The sequence below is a fragment of the Clarias gariepinus genome, chromosome 13 (assembly GCF_024256425.1).
Source record: "Clarias gariepinus isolate MV-2021 ecotype Netherlands chromosome 13, CGAR_prim_01v2, whole genome shotgun sequence".
Lineage (NCBI taxonomy): Eukaryota > Metazoa > Chordata > Actinopteri > Siluriformes > Clariidae > Clarias > Clarias gariepinus.
In genome coordinates this window covers 8,409,431-8,425,805 of record NC_071112.1, presented here as the reverse complement: position 1 = coordinate 8,425,805, position 16,375 = coordinate 8,409,431, and the positions used below count along the sequence as shown (strand labels likewise).

The 16,375-nt window shown below is 38.7% G+C and overlaps 1 protein-coding gene across 1 annotated transcript in view; it reads right to left on the bottom strand.

Moving 5' to 3' along the window:
- Positions 1-560: 560 nt before the first annotated feature.
- Positions 561-16,375, bottom strand: part of dlgap2a (discs, large (Drosophila) homolog-associated protein 2a) — a 160,441-nt gene continuing 144,626 nt past the window's right edge. The window contains exons 10-14 of the mRNA XM_053509555.1: positions 6,338-6,423; positions 5,276-5,730; positions 5,100-5,191; positions 2,861-3,013; positions 561-2,435 (exon numbers count right to left, since the gene is read on the bottom strand). Of these exons, the coding sequence (XP_053365530.1) occupies positions 2,235-2,435; positions 2,861-3,013; positions 5,100-5,191; positions 5,276-5,730; positions 6,338-6,423 (987 nt within the window). The 3' untranslated portion in view covers positions 561-2,234. The remainder of the gene's footprint in view (positions 2,436-2,860; positions 3,014-5,099; positions 5,192-5,275; positions 5,731-6,337; positions 6,424-16,375) is intronic.

Below are 16,375 nucleotides of genomic sequence, written 5' to 3'. Positions count from 1 at the left end.
CTCATGTTTAAGCCCTCTTTGGGCGTAGCTTCTAAACTGTATTACGGTTAGATAAGATAAAAATAAGATTGGATATGATCTCACTTGATGGTACTGTGTTTTAGTGGCTCTGTACTTGTACTTTACAATTACAATAAATTTAATCTATAATAATCTTTAATTTAATCTAATGCAATCTAATCTAATCTCATGTAATCTAATCTAATCTAATCGAGTTATGTTCAGTGCAACATCCCTAAACAGGGATTCTTTAAGAAAGCGGATTTTGTTTTGTAAAATTTTTTCTTACATAATTCTATTGCCTTGAACCTCCAGGGTCGATGGTTCGATTCCTGCCACTTTTGATTCCCGGTTTCCTCCCAAAGTCCAAAAACATACAGATTAGGCTAATTGCTGTTCTTAAATTGCCCGTAGTGTGTAAATGAGCGTGAAAGCATGTGTGCGTATGCCCTGCGATTGACTGGTACCTGTCCAGGGTGTACCCCACCTCATGCCCAAAGTCTCCTTGTATAGGCTTCAGGCCCCCTGCTACCCTCTATACAGGATAAAGTGGTTTAGACGATGAGTGAGTGTTTTGTATCATTGACTATTGCTTAAAATGCTATACAAATAAAAAATCAAATTAAAATAATCTAATTTCTAATTATAATAGTCTAAAATAATTTTTTTATCCAGAACTAAAGCCCCACCTGGCTAAAAGCTAGAGTCATGGGAATATCACGAATGGCAGGATTTACACTTTTATCACAAGGTTTAGTAAAATGGATTGCTTTTTGCCCCATTTTTTATTTATTTAACAATTTCTAAGTTTTATTCATTAATAGAGAAAGAAAAAGATTTTTTTTAACAAGCTGAATTTCTCTGTTTTTGCCTGGATTATAAAGCCACAATCAAATAACCACTTTTTTTAATTGACACAAAAAAAATAAAATAAATAAACCTAAGCGTGTAGCCTTATTATTTGGTGGAATTTGAAATCATTCCTTGTTCATTCATACACAACCTTGCAATTCAACTGCAACAATACCTCTGCGAACAGCAATAAATACATTTCCCTTGGAAATACATACATGAGTAGTATATTTAGAAGAAAAGTGCAAAAATGCTTTTTTTTTGTCTTTTAAACTATACATCATCGATTCAGAAGAGCTAAGCAAATCCATCCAGGGAAAAAAAAAAAAATCCAACAGAAAATGTTAAATGTTTTCCTATAGAATGATGATGATAAAACATAAAGCAGTTTGATAAAGTGGAATGTGAAACGTAAAAACACAAATGGGATATTTCCGTGGTGCTCGATGCTGAGATGGTGATATTGTTCGCCTTAGGATGATAATTATTTCCGCGATAGACTTTTGTCTACCTAAATGAATTAATACTCAATTTTAGAATTTTAACCTTTTGACCTGTCGTGCATGCTTGAGGTATTTGAATCGTTGGCACTTTTATTATTATTAATTATTATTATTTTACGAAGGTTAGAAAGATGTTAATCTCAACTCTGAGAAATGGGGTGTTGAAAAATAATTTCCAGACCCCCTGTCCCCATATCAACAACAAGAAGAAGAACAAGAACAACAACGACGACGACAAACAAAGCTGTGAGCTAGTGCTGGTTTCAGAGCGCAGTGTCAGTAATAGCACTTTGATAATGTGAAAAATCGAAAAAAGCACCAAGGCTTTTAGCCACTTCTCACACACCTTTCATGAACAGTATAGCCAATGTTTGATATTTTTTATAACGATACTTATGTAAATTACTAAATAACACTAGTTTAGTGATACATCGTAAGGCTGATAGCATTTAAATGCCTAAAGTTTGCTTTTGCGATACTACAGCGTAAGTTTCTCTTCACACATCTAACACAACAGTCTTAGGAACCTTTCTTAATACTCAGAAGTTCACGGGCGCCACTACAGATTTCGGGTCCCCTAACATTTTGGGCCCCCATCCTTGTCAATGCCATAGTGTGTTTATGGGCCCCCAAAAGAAACTCAGGGGCCCTTGGAATTGTCCTTACTCACCCTCCAATTAATCGCACCCGACTCGTAAAAAATTTGATTCTTCAGCAATCATGGTTGATTATGTCATGTCTAGATAGCTATTTTTTTTTTCAAAAGATGGGATATCTGATTTTGATATTCTGTATTGATAGTGGCTCACTGGATGACAGTAATGATTGTTATGATGATGATGATGATGATGGAGCTGTGATGAAGCTGTGGAGAGTCTCTCAGAGTCTTGTTTGGGCCTCGGGGATGTAAATCTCGATGCTGTCGGCTCGTTCGGTTGCCGAGTTCTGCCGGAATGACGCCGCTCTCTTAGCGGCCATGAGGCGCCTTCGTGCTTCCTGTCTCTGCCGGTCGGGAAGATCCAGCGACTTCTCCCGTGTCATGCTCTTCTTCAGCATCTTCTTTGGTACAGGGGGCGGGAGCTGAAATAAAACAAATATATACTAAATATTACAGTTGTTACTAAGAAAACCTGCTTTAAAAAACTATTTATCAAAGTCCTTGCAATTGCTTGTTAACAACTGTATAGATACTATATTTCATGAAAAATGTGAACATACAAATATATATGTTTTCACGTCGACCCCCTTGGGGCCCAAAGCATTTTCTGCATACGAGCTTTATACAATGTACAATAACTTGTTTCTGTAAATCCAATATGTTTTGTTCTCCCTATAATATTTTATTATTGAACTTTAAATAAAGGTTCGTTTAATTGGAAAATTTATTAAAATAGATTCATTGATATTAAATATTAAATTCAGAACAGAAATTACAGATATACTTTTAAGCCAGAAGACATGTTTATCGTCTTTCAGAAGCAATCTATTATCCAATCAGAGCTCACCTTCTTTACAGGACTTTCTATAATCCTCCAATCATTGCTCTTAATCTTCTGCAGCTCGTCGAACTTTGAGGTGACGTCATCGATGGAGAGCTGCAGGAGGTCCCAGAATCCAGCCAGGTCCTGAGAGGTGGGCCGCGGCATTGCACTTGGGTCCTGCACAAGTCACAAGGTTCAACGTTTACACTCACATATGAAATACATTCATGTAAATCTTTCTTTTTTACTCTCTCTATTTATCTGATATATATATATATATATATATATATATATATATATATATATATATATATATATATATATATATATATATATTTCTCTTTACATGAATATCTTTTTAAATTATTACGATTTTAAACCTGAAACCCACAGTCCTTGGTTTATAAGAGTTTATATTATAAACTCTTATATCCTTAAGAATTTATTTCCTCTTACTATTTTAATCTTATAATTAACAACTCTATTACAGTATGCACTCTTTTGCTCTCTGATGAACACAACAGTATGTATGTATACACACACACACATGCACACACACTCATATTAAACTGCTCTTGGTCCTAATCCATTATCACTGAGGAGGATGCTCATAGACCTGCAGTGCACACACTTCTCCACTAGATGTCCTCATGTGCAGTCAGCGTCACAAGTGGACGTAAATACGAACTGGATCCTTCAACAAACTCTCACAGAAGACAAGGTCGTTTTGTCAGTTAGTTTCCGAATTTCCGCTCACAGCTTCGACACTTTCGCAGACAGACCCTTAATAACTTTTGCGCTTCATCAAACTCCAATCAGCAACTAATTTAGAAGACTTGAGGGATAGCAACTTAATCAACAATGTGATTACTCTGCTACAATTCAGTTAGTTAAAGATTAATTTGATTACACAAAATAATTGCCTTTCAAAGATCGAATAGATTCTTGTCAATGCTGATGCGTTACACAACCAATAGTGAAACTTGTCCAATCTTGTAGCTGTCTCAAATGTCGCTAATCGGACAGGAATTGTCTGGTGTACAAAGTTTGCTTCTTAAAATCTGCACGGGCTAAAACAGCTAACCAGCTAATTATCATAATGCATGAAGATTCCCAGGAGTAAAAATAATTACTGCATCAATGTGTCTGTGCCGCAAAGGTGAAAGCTGTTCATACTCAGGATCAGGTTATGCAGCAAGTCGATTCTTGGTTTACGCAAATTTATTCACGTTTTAAACGCACTCCCCTTTAAGCCACTCCCCTACCCTTCCCCCCAAAAAACAGGGATGGAAAATGCGGACTGCGTAATGTAAAATATATTTTTCTTTTAAAATGTAACAATTGGTATTTATTTAATTAGTCAGAATTTTTGATCCGTGTTTTTTATTAAAAACTATGAACCACTGATTACCACTGTTCCCAATAATCAATCACTGATCACTACTGTTCCTAATGTCAAATCTATTCCATTTTATTTGTATAGCGCTTTTAACAATTTAAATTGTCTCAAAGCAGCTTTGCGCAATCAAAAGAATTATTTAAGTTTGTATGAAATGTGAACGTGTATAAATCAAAATAATAAGACTGTCCCTGATGAGCGAGCCGAGGACGACGGCGACAGTGGCAAGGAAAAACTCCCTGAGATGGCCGTTTTAATGATAACGTGGAACCGTCCCCTGTCACCTGTTACTCTGGTGTTTTTGCTTGTTCGTTTTAGCATTTGTATCTTTCAGAGATGGTGATCTGTCCTCTCCCCTCTCCTTTCACCTCCCCAACTTTCTTCTCATCTCCTTTATCTCATCTCCTTTTCTCATTTCTCTTTTTCTCCTCACCTCTAACCTCATCTCTCCTCCTCCACTGTCACATCTCCTCTCTCACATCTCTCCTCTCATCTCTCCACCTCTCCTTCTTTCCTCTCGTCTCCTCCCTTATCCTCTTTTCTCATCTCTCCTCTCCTCTCATATTCTTTCTCCTCATCTTCTCTTGTCTGCTCTGATCATCTCTCATCTCTTTTCTATGTGTGTTGTGCTGGTTTTAGGAAAATACTGTTACCACTGCAAAGTACTTTCCCCTATAAATATGCACAAACACGCAAACACAGAGTGAGACAAATAAAAAGCACACAAGAACGAACAAATCAAGACAAATATGCATACAAATGCAGGTACACATTAACACACACCGATACAGATAAACAGACACACAAATATATAAACAGACAAACATCAGACACACTTACAAACATACACACAGTGTAACCTACCAGATTTTGCTGACACAGCCAATAAAACTGCTGGAATTTCTGGGACATGAGAAGCTGAGCGCTGCCCACAGCACTCCGGATCTTTCCTAAAACTAAAAGACACACACACATTTACCTGGAGTCTTCCCCAGCACAAATATCCTATAAACAAATTATGGTCAGTATTTTGGACTCACTCTCCTCAGACAGGTCGTTCTCCTCCGCCTCTCCCTCCATCTCTTTACACCACCCCTCCATCCTCTTGGTCTCACCGTGCAGCAGCTGCATGAACCAAGTGCCGTCCCTCCTGGCCGAAGGCGATGCCCGGCCCGAGTCGGAGGCCTGGGGTGGGGTCACTGTTACGGCCACGGTGGGCACGGTGGGCACCGAGGGCTCGCGCCAGGGCTCGGCGCTGCGCTGCGGGCTGGACGGCTCATTGGCCGAGCGGTAGTCGTCACGGTAACTGAACAGGCCCTGTGTGCGCACGGTTCTCACTGCGCCGTACTGCGTGGGCGTGCTCGGCTCGCTGTGCCGCTGTAGGCCTCCGCCCCCAAACTGCAGACTCTTATCCTCCATTGCGGGGAAACCCTCCAGCTCCAGGTCAGCCTGCACACCCGCCGTCACGCTGTTAGAGCGCTTAAACCGGCCCACGCTGGAGGAGAGAGAGAGAGAGAGAGACAATGAGTAAGAAGCAAAAATACAACCAGGTTGAGAAAGGATGAGGGGGTAAATGAAGAGAAAGAAAAGAGTGAAAGATAAAGACAGACCTAGTAAGAGAGGCAAATAAAGAGCGTAAGACAGACAAAGAGAAGCAAAAAGAGTTTTTTCAGACAGACAGAAGAAGGTAATAGAAAGATGAAACAAAAAAATACAGAGAGGCAACAAACAGAGAGTAAGACAGACAAAGAGTGACAAAATGTTTTTTACAGTTGTTTATTAGCAAAATATTTATTACAAAGAAAGCTTGGCCCTTTCGTTTTTCTTCAGCTTCTCTTCTGTCCCCACCCGTGACCATGCCCCTGGTCCCACCCCCAATTAGCATACTCATGTGTAGGCTAGTTTCTTAAATACAAGTCTTAGCAGTTAAATCCAGACCTCTGATAGATGGCTAAAACAGGTTTTAACAGACAAACACGTTTACACAGAAAGACAGAATAAAGCAGGAGCGATATCAGAAGCTCTCTATCTCGGGCAGATTCACATAAATCCTCCTTCTCACCCGAGACAACAGACGCTGTAATGAAAAACTACGCACTTACCGTTTGTCATCTTCCACCTGTATCCCTACAGAATGATATTCCCGTAATCCTCTGCTCTCTGACTCCGAATCTGTAGCCGCCTCCACCTGGGATGAACAAAACATACCGCCGCTCTTATTTAAGCTGATCTGAGCTCAGCGTCTCAAGCTTAAGGAGCTTTAAACACACATACCGGAGCTTCAACGCTAGACTCGGATACAGCTGAGTATACGACTAATCCAAGATCAATGACTGTCACAATATTAAAATACATTTCATAATAACCTATATGTATTAGGAGGGATTAAACAAAACTGCACGTTTTGAGGTTGGCCCGACCGGGTTGTTGCCTGTTTGAGTTTGGTTTGTTCATTGAAACCTGATCTGAGATCAGTAAGTGTATCTAAGTACAGTAGAATGGACAATAATTAGCATCACAGTTATTCGAATAACTGGCCCCAGATCAGTCACAGTGTCTAAGTAGCATGTGATCAGTGGCTAACTGACACAGGGTGATAAATAAGAAAAGTGCTAAATAGCATTGCTTACTTTATTAGAACTGATCTTGGAACAGAGCTGGTATAATAACAGAACAAAAACATCATGAAGAGAAAGCACAAGTACGTTCATTTCACTGTGATCAGTGATTCCTGTCACAGAACCAGAGACGTGTCTTTTATCAGCTGATCTCACCATCAGTAACCACAACTAACTAGCATGAACCCAATCCCAGTTTAACCTCATCACTATAGGGCTCATCACTGTTAATCTAAGATTAATTAGATTATCCTCATTATAGCTGTTCCAGGAACAGTCTCTACTCCTTATTACCTGATCAGAGATCAGTGGCTTCATTCTCTCAGCTTAGTGAGAAAAGCCCCCAGGCTTTAACCGAGCCCAGGCAGAGGAAGTTATTGGCTCAGAGACCACACACCTGAACACACACACACACACACACCTTTGCAAATCACTGTTGGATGATTAATGGGAGTCATTGAGGCAACATAGCTCCTGAAAGCACACTTTGATTTACTATGAAAACAGAAGAGATGAGAGATTCAGCGGGAGAAAATGATGAAACAGACACACAAAACACACACACACACATACACACACACACACACACACCGTTGTGCACTCTATCCTTGAGACACCGTTTAATGAGATGTACAAAAGTACAGCAATGAGACCGATGGTTTGTTTTAACATTTTTAATATTTTCACATCCCTGTTGAATTCTGGGTTCTGACTGGTCAGAAGGTGTTGATTCATTTTCTATAATAGCAGCTTGGACAGTGGAGACTTTAATGAGCTTGACAGGGAGATTAAAAAAATTGTTGACATGGTAAGGTTTTCCGTATAGATGAGGTGAAGCTTTACCTTTACTTTCTCTTTAAATCTTTAAACATGTTTAATGTAACTATAAGCGTTTATGATTATATAAATGTAGTGTTTAGCATGGTCACCTCGCACCTCTAGGGGGAGGGTTCAAATCTCATTTATAACAAACATACAGTAGAACCTCGGTTCACAACCGCAATTATTAATAGAATTAATCCTTTCTCCATCACTATAAACTTTGTTTAACTTTTGCTTTATTTTGTTTATATCACAAAATATAACACAAAAAATGAAAAAGCCTTAATTATACAAAAATAATACAGCATAAAAAAAAATTAAATAAATAAAAACACACACAGGAGAGACCCTCAGTCCGAAGACATGCAGGTTTGGCTAATTGTCGTTCCCAAATTGTCCGTAGTGTGTGAACGTGTGTGTGTGTGTGTCTGTGTGCCCTGCGATGGAATGTCACCCTATCCATGGCGTTCCCCTGACTCTCCTGGGATAGAGTCCAGGCCCCAGTGACCCTGTAGACAGTATATGTCAATGTGTGACAATGTTTACACTTAATTTTTACATGTATTCTTTAGATTATTATAGAGATTTGCTGATGTTTAGGTATGGAGGAGAGGAAGATAGTGGGTAGGAGGTTAGTGTTTGGAAGGAGAGTTCCCTTCCAAACCACTGGATATTTCTCCTTCAGGTTTCCTCTCTTTTTTTGTTTCTTGGCCTGATTTGTACGTGGCAGCCTTTTTTACAAAAATCTATCCAGAGAGTTTTGTTTTCTCTGTGCTGCACAGTTGTCCTAAAATTAGACACTTAGTTAGTTAGAAAATGAGTTTGTGAACTGAGGTTCCAATGTAAAATGTTTTTAATTTTCAATTTTGCAATTAGGATTCCCATAAAAGTATTTTTTCCACATTTCAAACTGGCCTTTTTCGTGTTTGGGAATAGCTAGATATTATTTATGTATGTAAGTTGGTAAAAATTCTAACACACAGCCTGTTTAATAAAATGAAAGATAATTTAATATATAAAAATTTAAATAAAATTGAAAATATTGCAGATCTTATTAAACTGGAATCGCATTATCTTAGTGTTAATTCTTTTTTGCTGATTATTGTTGATATGTAGCATGGTTGTGAATGAGAAAAAAAAGCAGAGTTTGTCTTAAAAGAAAAGAAAATAAAGATGAAAAGATAAAATAGAGAATGATGTTTATTTAAAACCTGTTTATGACAGGCTGATAATTATTTAGTGTTTTATTAATGACTGATGTGTCTTGTCTTGTTATTAATAAAGCTAGCGAGTTTATTACTTCTCCTTTGTTTAGCATGAAGAATGATAATTTCTCCTTTTTTTCTTCCTTTCAGGTCTTATGTACAGTATGTATGTATTTATTTATTTATTTATTTAGTCATGTGTGGTTTTGTTGCTTCAATTAAAAAATGTGTAGACATTGGAAGCAAATTAAAAACAAAGGGTCTTCAAGTCAAAACAGGTCCTTTGATTGTGCAAAATAATAAAAGAAAATAAAACCGTCATTTATTTCTCTATAAAATATAATTTCCTGCTATACTAATGCACCTATGCCAGAGTTTTACTAGTGCCTGAATACTATCAAAGTAAAAAGTTTTCTCAGTATGCCGGAGTCATGAACAGACTGCTGATCAGATCTGAAACACTGGCCTCCCAGGAACTCCATTACAGTTTTTCTCGATTACTAAAACACTAAACCCTATTGTCTGAACCAAATTCTCAGTTGCCTGAACCCACTTATTGAATCAGTCACTCTTTTGGCAAAACCATAAGCACTTTTCACCTGTTTAGACACATCTTGTCAACACATTGTCATTGTGATGCACCTGTGTTGCATAATGGTGAGCAATTAAAGCTCAGGTGTCACCGGTTAAACACAACAACTCAAAATTTATTACACTTGCTGGCTAATGATGTGAGGGTCCATATAAGCCAGAGCACTGGTTTGTGAGGCACTACAGTGGATAGAAATCTAAGAGGAGTTTGTGTGAGAGGAGGTCGAGCAGGTCAAGGTGGTCAGTGAGGACACAGAACAGTAATATCAGATGAAATCAGAGCTACTGTGATTGACCATGTTCTTGTCCATGGTATGACTGATGTACTGCCAGTGTCCTGTAGTATTGTAATGGAGGGTTAGTATTTTTGTATGTATTTTTGTAAGTGCATGTTCTCTTTTTGTGGAATTGAAAGACTGCCACATGGGGGTGGTAGGACATCCATGTTCTCTCCACACCAAGAGACCTAAATTGTCGACATGGTCCATGAGAACAACACCATTAAACTGTGTGAAATTCAGCTGAGGATCATTGAGGACCATGTGCATTTTGAGGGTATCGACAGTGTCAGCTTCTCTACTGTTGACCGTGTCCTCAAGCGCAACAGACTGCGCATGAAACAGCTGTACAGAGTGCCCTTTGAACGCAACTCTGATAGAGTCAAAGAGCAAAGATTCCAGTATGTACAGGTTGGTATATATCCAGACACATAAATGTTGGTTACTGTAGGTAGTGATTTACTGTAGTTGGCCTACATCACTTACAAAAATATATATCTATTTCTATATAGATATATATACCTATATATCCTGGATGCAATGGAAAAACTCCATGAATACATGGATGAAGCTGGGTACACCAATCTCACCAAAAGGAAAAGGAGAGGCCGTAGTGTGATTGGCCAATGGGCCATTGTTGGTGTCCCTGGGCAGCATGGTGGCAATGTCACGTTGTGTGCTACCATCAGCAATCATGGAGTTGTCCACCATCAGGCCAACCTGGGGCCCTACAACACTCACCAGCTTCTCATTTTCCTCAATCACATGCAAGATGCTCTGTTAGGGCAGCAGGATGAGCAGCCCATCTAAGTTGTTGTTTGGGACAATGTGAGTTTTCACAGAGGCCTCTAGGTTAAAGAGTGGTTCAATATGAACCAAGGTTTTATCAATCTTTGCCTTCCACCGTACTCCCCTTTCCTGAACCCCATTGAAGAATTCTTCTCCTCATGGTGGTGGAAGGTATATGAAAGCCAACCTTACACCAGGGTAAATGGAAGCCTTGGAACTGGTCTGTGGTGACATGGGTGTGGAGGGTTTTCCCCCCCCGTTGCCTGGCCAGAGAAAATGTGGCCTGTGATGTACTGTAGATGAAGTCCTGTGGCCTGACCCAAGACAGAGAAATGATGCTGTGGCGGAGTAATTCACTACTTTTCTTTGTACTTCATTTGTGTATTTTTGTGCTTTATTTCTACGTACAAATGCTACATGTAAATGCACAGGATATCGTATTTTCTATGTACAAGTGTTCAAATTGCCCAGGTATTTTGTTTTGTAACATGCACTTATCCTAAATAAACATTAATTTCTACCGCTTCATGTCCTGAGCATTGTGTTTTCTTTTTTTTCCATGTAGTGTTTAGTGACTACTCAGTAGAGTATTTAACTTAGATTGACTTGAGGCATGATTTGAAGGCATAGTTCAGAGGTTTTGTGAATGTAGCTTAAAAATTGGGTTTTGTGTTTACAGTTTAGGAAAAAGGTGAGCAGCTTTTTAGGAATGTGTCTTAGCAATCGAGGAGAAAAAGGGTAATAGTGTAATAACTGTAAACATTTAAAAATGGCTTAGATTGAGGTCAGGACTGTACAGGGGATGTGGTAGTAACTCCCTGCTGAGTTTCTGTAATGTGCAAGTGGTGTTGGTGAATGGATGTGTGTACATTTCCTACGCAGACGCATCTCTTACGCGAAGTGACTTTTTTCAGTAATGCTTTAAAAAGCATTTTACTCAGTGAATAATCTGAGACACCTCAGCCAGGATCATCATTCACGGACGTTCTTTAAAACGTTTGAACCATTCAAAGTCTTTACTGCGGCTAAGAGTCTCATCACCATAATGTGCTCGAAGTCTTCAGTAAATGTCAATTGGTTTTATGGAACAAAGTTCATCACATGTCCAGGTTTTAGTTGAATGCTCCGCAAGAAAACGAGAAAGGAAATACTTCTTTCTTAACATTTTAGCACCGATTTTCACTTCTACCAAAACTCAGCGTCTGCATTTGGGCTGAACTTCCACATGACTTGAGCGTTGAGCACAGAGGTGCTCTGTGGTCTCATTTATAATCCCCAGGATTTCTCCAGCTTCTAATATTGGTTCCTCTGAACATTAAAGTCCCTTGGGATCGTGACATCCATCACCGCTGCTGTTTGTTCTCAGTGTTTTATTTTTCTTATCTGCTCTAACTGATGGCTATGTGGTTGGCCTGCTGCTTGTTTATCTGCACAGATCTGGAGTCGGGGAGTCCCACGGGACAGCAGCTTTGTTCTTTTCTGTGCTGTTGTACGTTTAAGGAGCGACATCGAAGGGTTATTTTATCCATCAGATAATTTTCTTTCTTTCGAAAACCCTTTTAAAGCCGTAGACCCATTACAATTGTCTACTGACACCAGGAATAAGCACTCAGAGGTGTTCCATTATGGGAAAATAATCAACAGCACCAGGAAGGCGTGATGAAGCAGCGTTGCTGTTACTGATGTGTGTTTTATTCCTCTTACAACAGAGCAATTTGGACACAATTGATCATTTACAATCTACTTTACTTGAAAAAAGGCCTTTTTTTTTTTTTTTTTTTTTTAAAAAGAATGAACTTTATGTGTAATAATCTACATCACCAGTGTCTGTTCATTCTCTTTTTAGGATTTAATAGAGACAGTTATGAAAAAGCTGTTCTCTCCTGAAGGACATAAATGCTAAATAAACGTCTCCCTACGGAATCAGCAATTACACATCTGTTAAACAACAATCCGTTTATTGTTGATTATTATGTATTATGTGCACGCATTTCCACCGAAAATCCATAAATCAGCATCAGGCTTGTAAGAGGTAAAAGTGAGAGTCTGCTTCACCTCCCACCACCCTGACGCTGATTATTTCTCCTCGTACATCATGACACAGTTTGGTTTATTTCCTTATTTAAAGTCCGTCCAAAGTGATAGTTTACTGTTTAACTTCCAGAGGTGATGGGGTTACTGAGAATCGCTTAAGTTTATGCAAAACCACCGTAAATGTCATTCTATGTGTGTGTGTGTCTGTGTGCGTGTGTGTGTGAGAGAGAGAGAGAGAGAGAGAGAGAGAGATGGTTGTGACTGAAGGGTTACAGAATAACCTTGTGCTGCCTTAAAGGCATATGCTTTAAAGAAACGGACAAGTCTGCATCCAAATGGACACACACAGACTGATCAATTAAACGTGTGTGTGTCACTGCCGAGGAACAAAGACGTCGCAGAGAGCAATGAATAAACAGCACTGATGATCCAGTGTATGCTAAATCATATTAAAATTAAAAACAGGCATGAAGGATAAAAGACATTAAAATGATGTCACAACACAGTACAGCTAACACCAAGATCAAACCTAATAATCAATATTTTTTTATTTTCCTGTTCCTTACTGCACCTACACATCTCCTCACTTGCCATATACAGTAAACTCATCACACAGCAGGAACAAAAGCTCTGCTCACTATGCAGCAGTTCTGTTAGTTGTACACTTAGGTCACTTGAATAAGTGTGAACGCTGCCATTCGAACCTCGGTGCGCCCCAGGCAAGTGAACTGAGACCTCTTGAAAAGGTGGCTCTCGGTCTGCACCCAAATGCTGTTCGATTAAAACGTAAAAGCATCACGGACCAAAGATACGTCAACGAACCAAGTCTGCTTCGCTAGAATTATCTGACCTGAGAACTTTCACTGGTCCACTCTATAACATCTGATGTATACGAGGCAGCGATTGCATAGGCAGGGAGTGAGGAGACGTCCTAGCTACATAACATGCGTTAGTGTTAATAAATTTCCCACTACCGAAATGAATGTTAAATTTAATAGACATTCACTATGGACACGAGAGCATGCGTTCCATCACAGGAGCACTTGTGAAATATTCGCAACATTTGAACAGTTTAATAAAATGGCATGTTTTTGAGCACTCTCGTATATATCTGGTTACACAGCTCTGCTGCACTGACACACGTGGTCCAGTGAGCTTGTGCCAGGCGGCCAGACGAAGAGAAGTTGAGTCCAACAAAGGTTTAAAGATTGCTCCTTGGCTTTTATTTTTATTTTTTACTTTTACATACGGTGAGGAAATAAAAGTTGGTGCTGACGCTGGCTGTCGTTACTGATGTAGTGGGACGCCCATGACACGCTCACAGTATGACATATAAGCTAATGATGCTGCCTACTGGTACATTGGGTAAGAAACGTCAGTGACACGTCTGCGACGGAACTACCTGTTCAAACACCAATATTATATGTATAAATTAACAATTAGCAAAATTGTTTACGTATTTCCATACAAAATAACATTTGTATTTTTACAAAGTCATACAAAATATTTAAAACCTTAAACTGTCTTTTAAGTGTTTTTTTTCCATTTTAGTGGTAAATATTTGTATGTATTGTAATAGAAAAATCACATTTTAATCATGTATAAATTTGTGTGCCACATAGACTATAGAAGCTTTAAACCTGTCTGATGAAACATAGGAAGACAAGGCCGAGAATAGAACAGAAACTAACTGATTGTAGTTGCTTTCGCATAAATGATAAGGCAAGGACATCTGGTCTGGGTCAGATAAAGAGTCATGAGTTCGAATGTAGGAATTTAATGTACAGGGCATGCAGAAGTTTAAAATAAAACCTTTGTTACTTTGCTCTTCACCCAGTGTATGAATTACTTGTCTTTATAATATTTGCAGAATTTCAACCGCAGTATTATGATTTTTTCTTTATTAGAATAGATCAAATTGTTATTTATTGTGTTGAGTATACTGTACACATGTATACAGTATGATATCTATTTGTTTCCACTATCATTTGTTTTATGTTCCGTAGGCAACACGACTGTCAATCATGCAGGACAGTAACATGGAGGTTTATAAAGCTTTCTAAAGAATGTTTAACTTTTTTCTAAATGGAAACAAAAACATTTTTTCTTTCATCTTTCAATTTCATGAAGCAAAGTGGGAGTTGGAGAAAAGTTGCATCTGGAGTGAAGCACGCTGGTTCCATGGTGATATGACACACACACACACACACACACACACACACACACACACACACACACACACACACACACACAGTGCTATAATTGTATGAGTCCTGCTTTCTTCCAGTACTGGTCTGACATTTCAGATGGCACTGAGAAATGGCATGGCTCTTGCCAGACTCGCTCGAGCCAAAAACACAGAGATGGAGAGAGGAAAAGTGTGTGTGAGAGAAAGAACCAACAGGAAGACAGGTGGAGAGGAGTGAGGGAGCGAGGGACGCGAGGATGAGTGCACTGCACACTAAATCAAATGGACGGAGAGAGAGCGAGCCAAAGAGTGGGTCGAAGCTGAGAATATAAAACTGAGGAAGAAAGTAGCGACAAAAACAGAGAGAGAGAAGTCTGAGCTGAATCTTAATTAATAGATAGCACTATGATGACTCACTGAAAGCTATTTTTAGTGCAACAACAAAACACACACACATACACACCACACTCACATTGGGCATTACATATATTTATTGACACTACGCCCCTTTTGCCCTATGTAGTGAATATCTACAGTACAGTGGATAAAAAGTTTAAAATTATAGACTAATTTTAAACTATGAATTAAAAGACAATCCCGTGCTGAAACATATGTTCATGTTGAGTTCATGTCTATGTAAATGAGATATTCCTGAGCCATGAAACTTCAGAGAACAGCAGAGCTGAGCAACAAACTGGGGGAGGAACTCTTCTTATGTGAGGTCACATTAGTGGCGAAGTCTAATTGGCATGTTGTAATTTCTTCATGATTTTTGTTTTTTGTGCATGCATACTAGAGACCCATCTGAATGTCTAAAAAAGTAATTTTTTTGCATATTAAGTTCCCTTTAATAAAGTGCGGAAGTGGAGAAAACCTAGATGCAGGCTGGAAAAAAAACTTGACTGAAAAACCCAGAATGCATTGCAGATGTATGATGCATGGATGATGATATGGTGTGAAAGATGAAGCTTTGGATGATGAAAACTTTGTGTTGAGGTGAAAAGGTTGGACAGGCTTTTAAAGGGTAGAGAAGACACAAGGGCAGATCCCAATCCAATTTAACCTAACTAAACGTTTAGTTAAATTTTATTATAAATATTGATATGATATTTTTAAGGTGGATTTTTTTTCCATTTAGAGGCTTAGGCTTTTGACACATTTCCCATATTCGCTCAAATGGCATAGTACATGGATTTAGACACAAAAGTGTATGAATAAAAAAAAATTAATCAAAGTAATTATTGTGATGGAGCAGAGGCATGGAGAAAAGACAAAAAATATATGAGCTTAGGTTGGCTTGTTGTCATAGCAACCATGGCCCAAAAGATGAAATCTATGACAAGTTCTTACAGCTCACCTACATGCACACGATCCATCTTTTTCATGTACTTATATAATATAAAGATTCTTTTTCGTTGGAATGTTTCTGATGGATTTACTCCCCCTGTTGGCCAGCTTCAGCACAGAGTGGGCATTTTACAGTATGCTTCTAATCTAATTTTATACACAAGTTCCTTGTTTTGTGGTGGCATAAATATTTGTCAATAATGGTACTTGGCTGTGACAAAAAAAAATAAGTCATGTAAAGGGAAAATGGCAAAATGGCGCACTAATG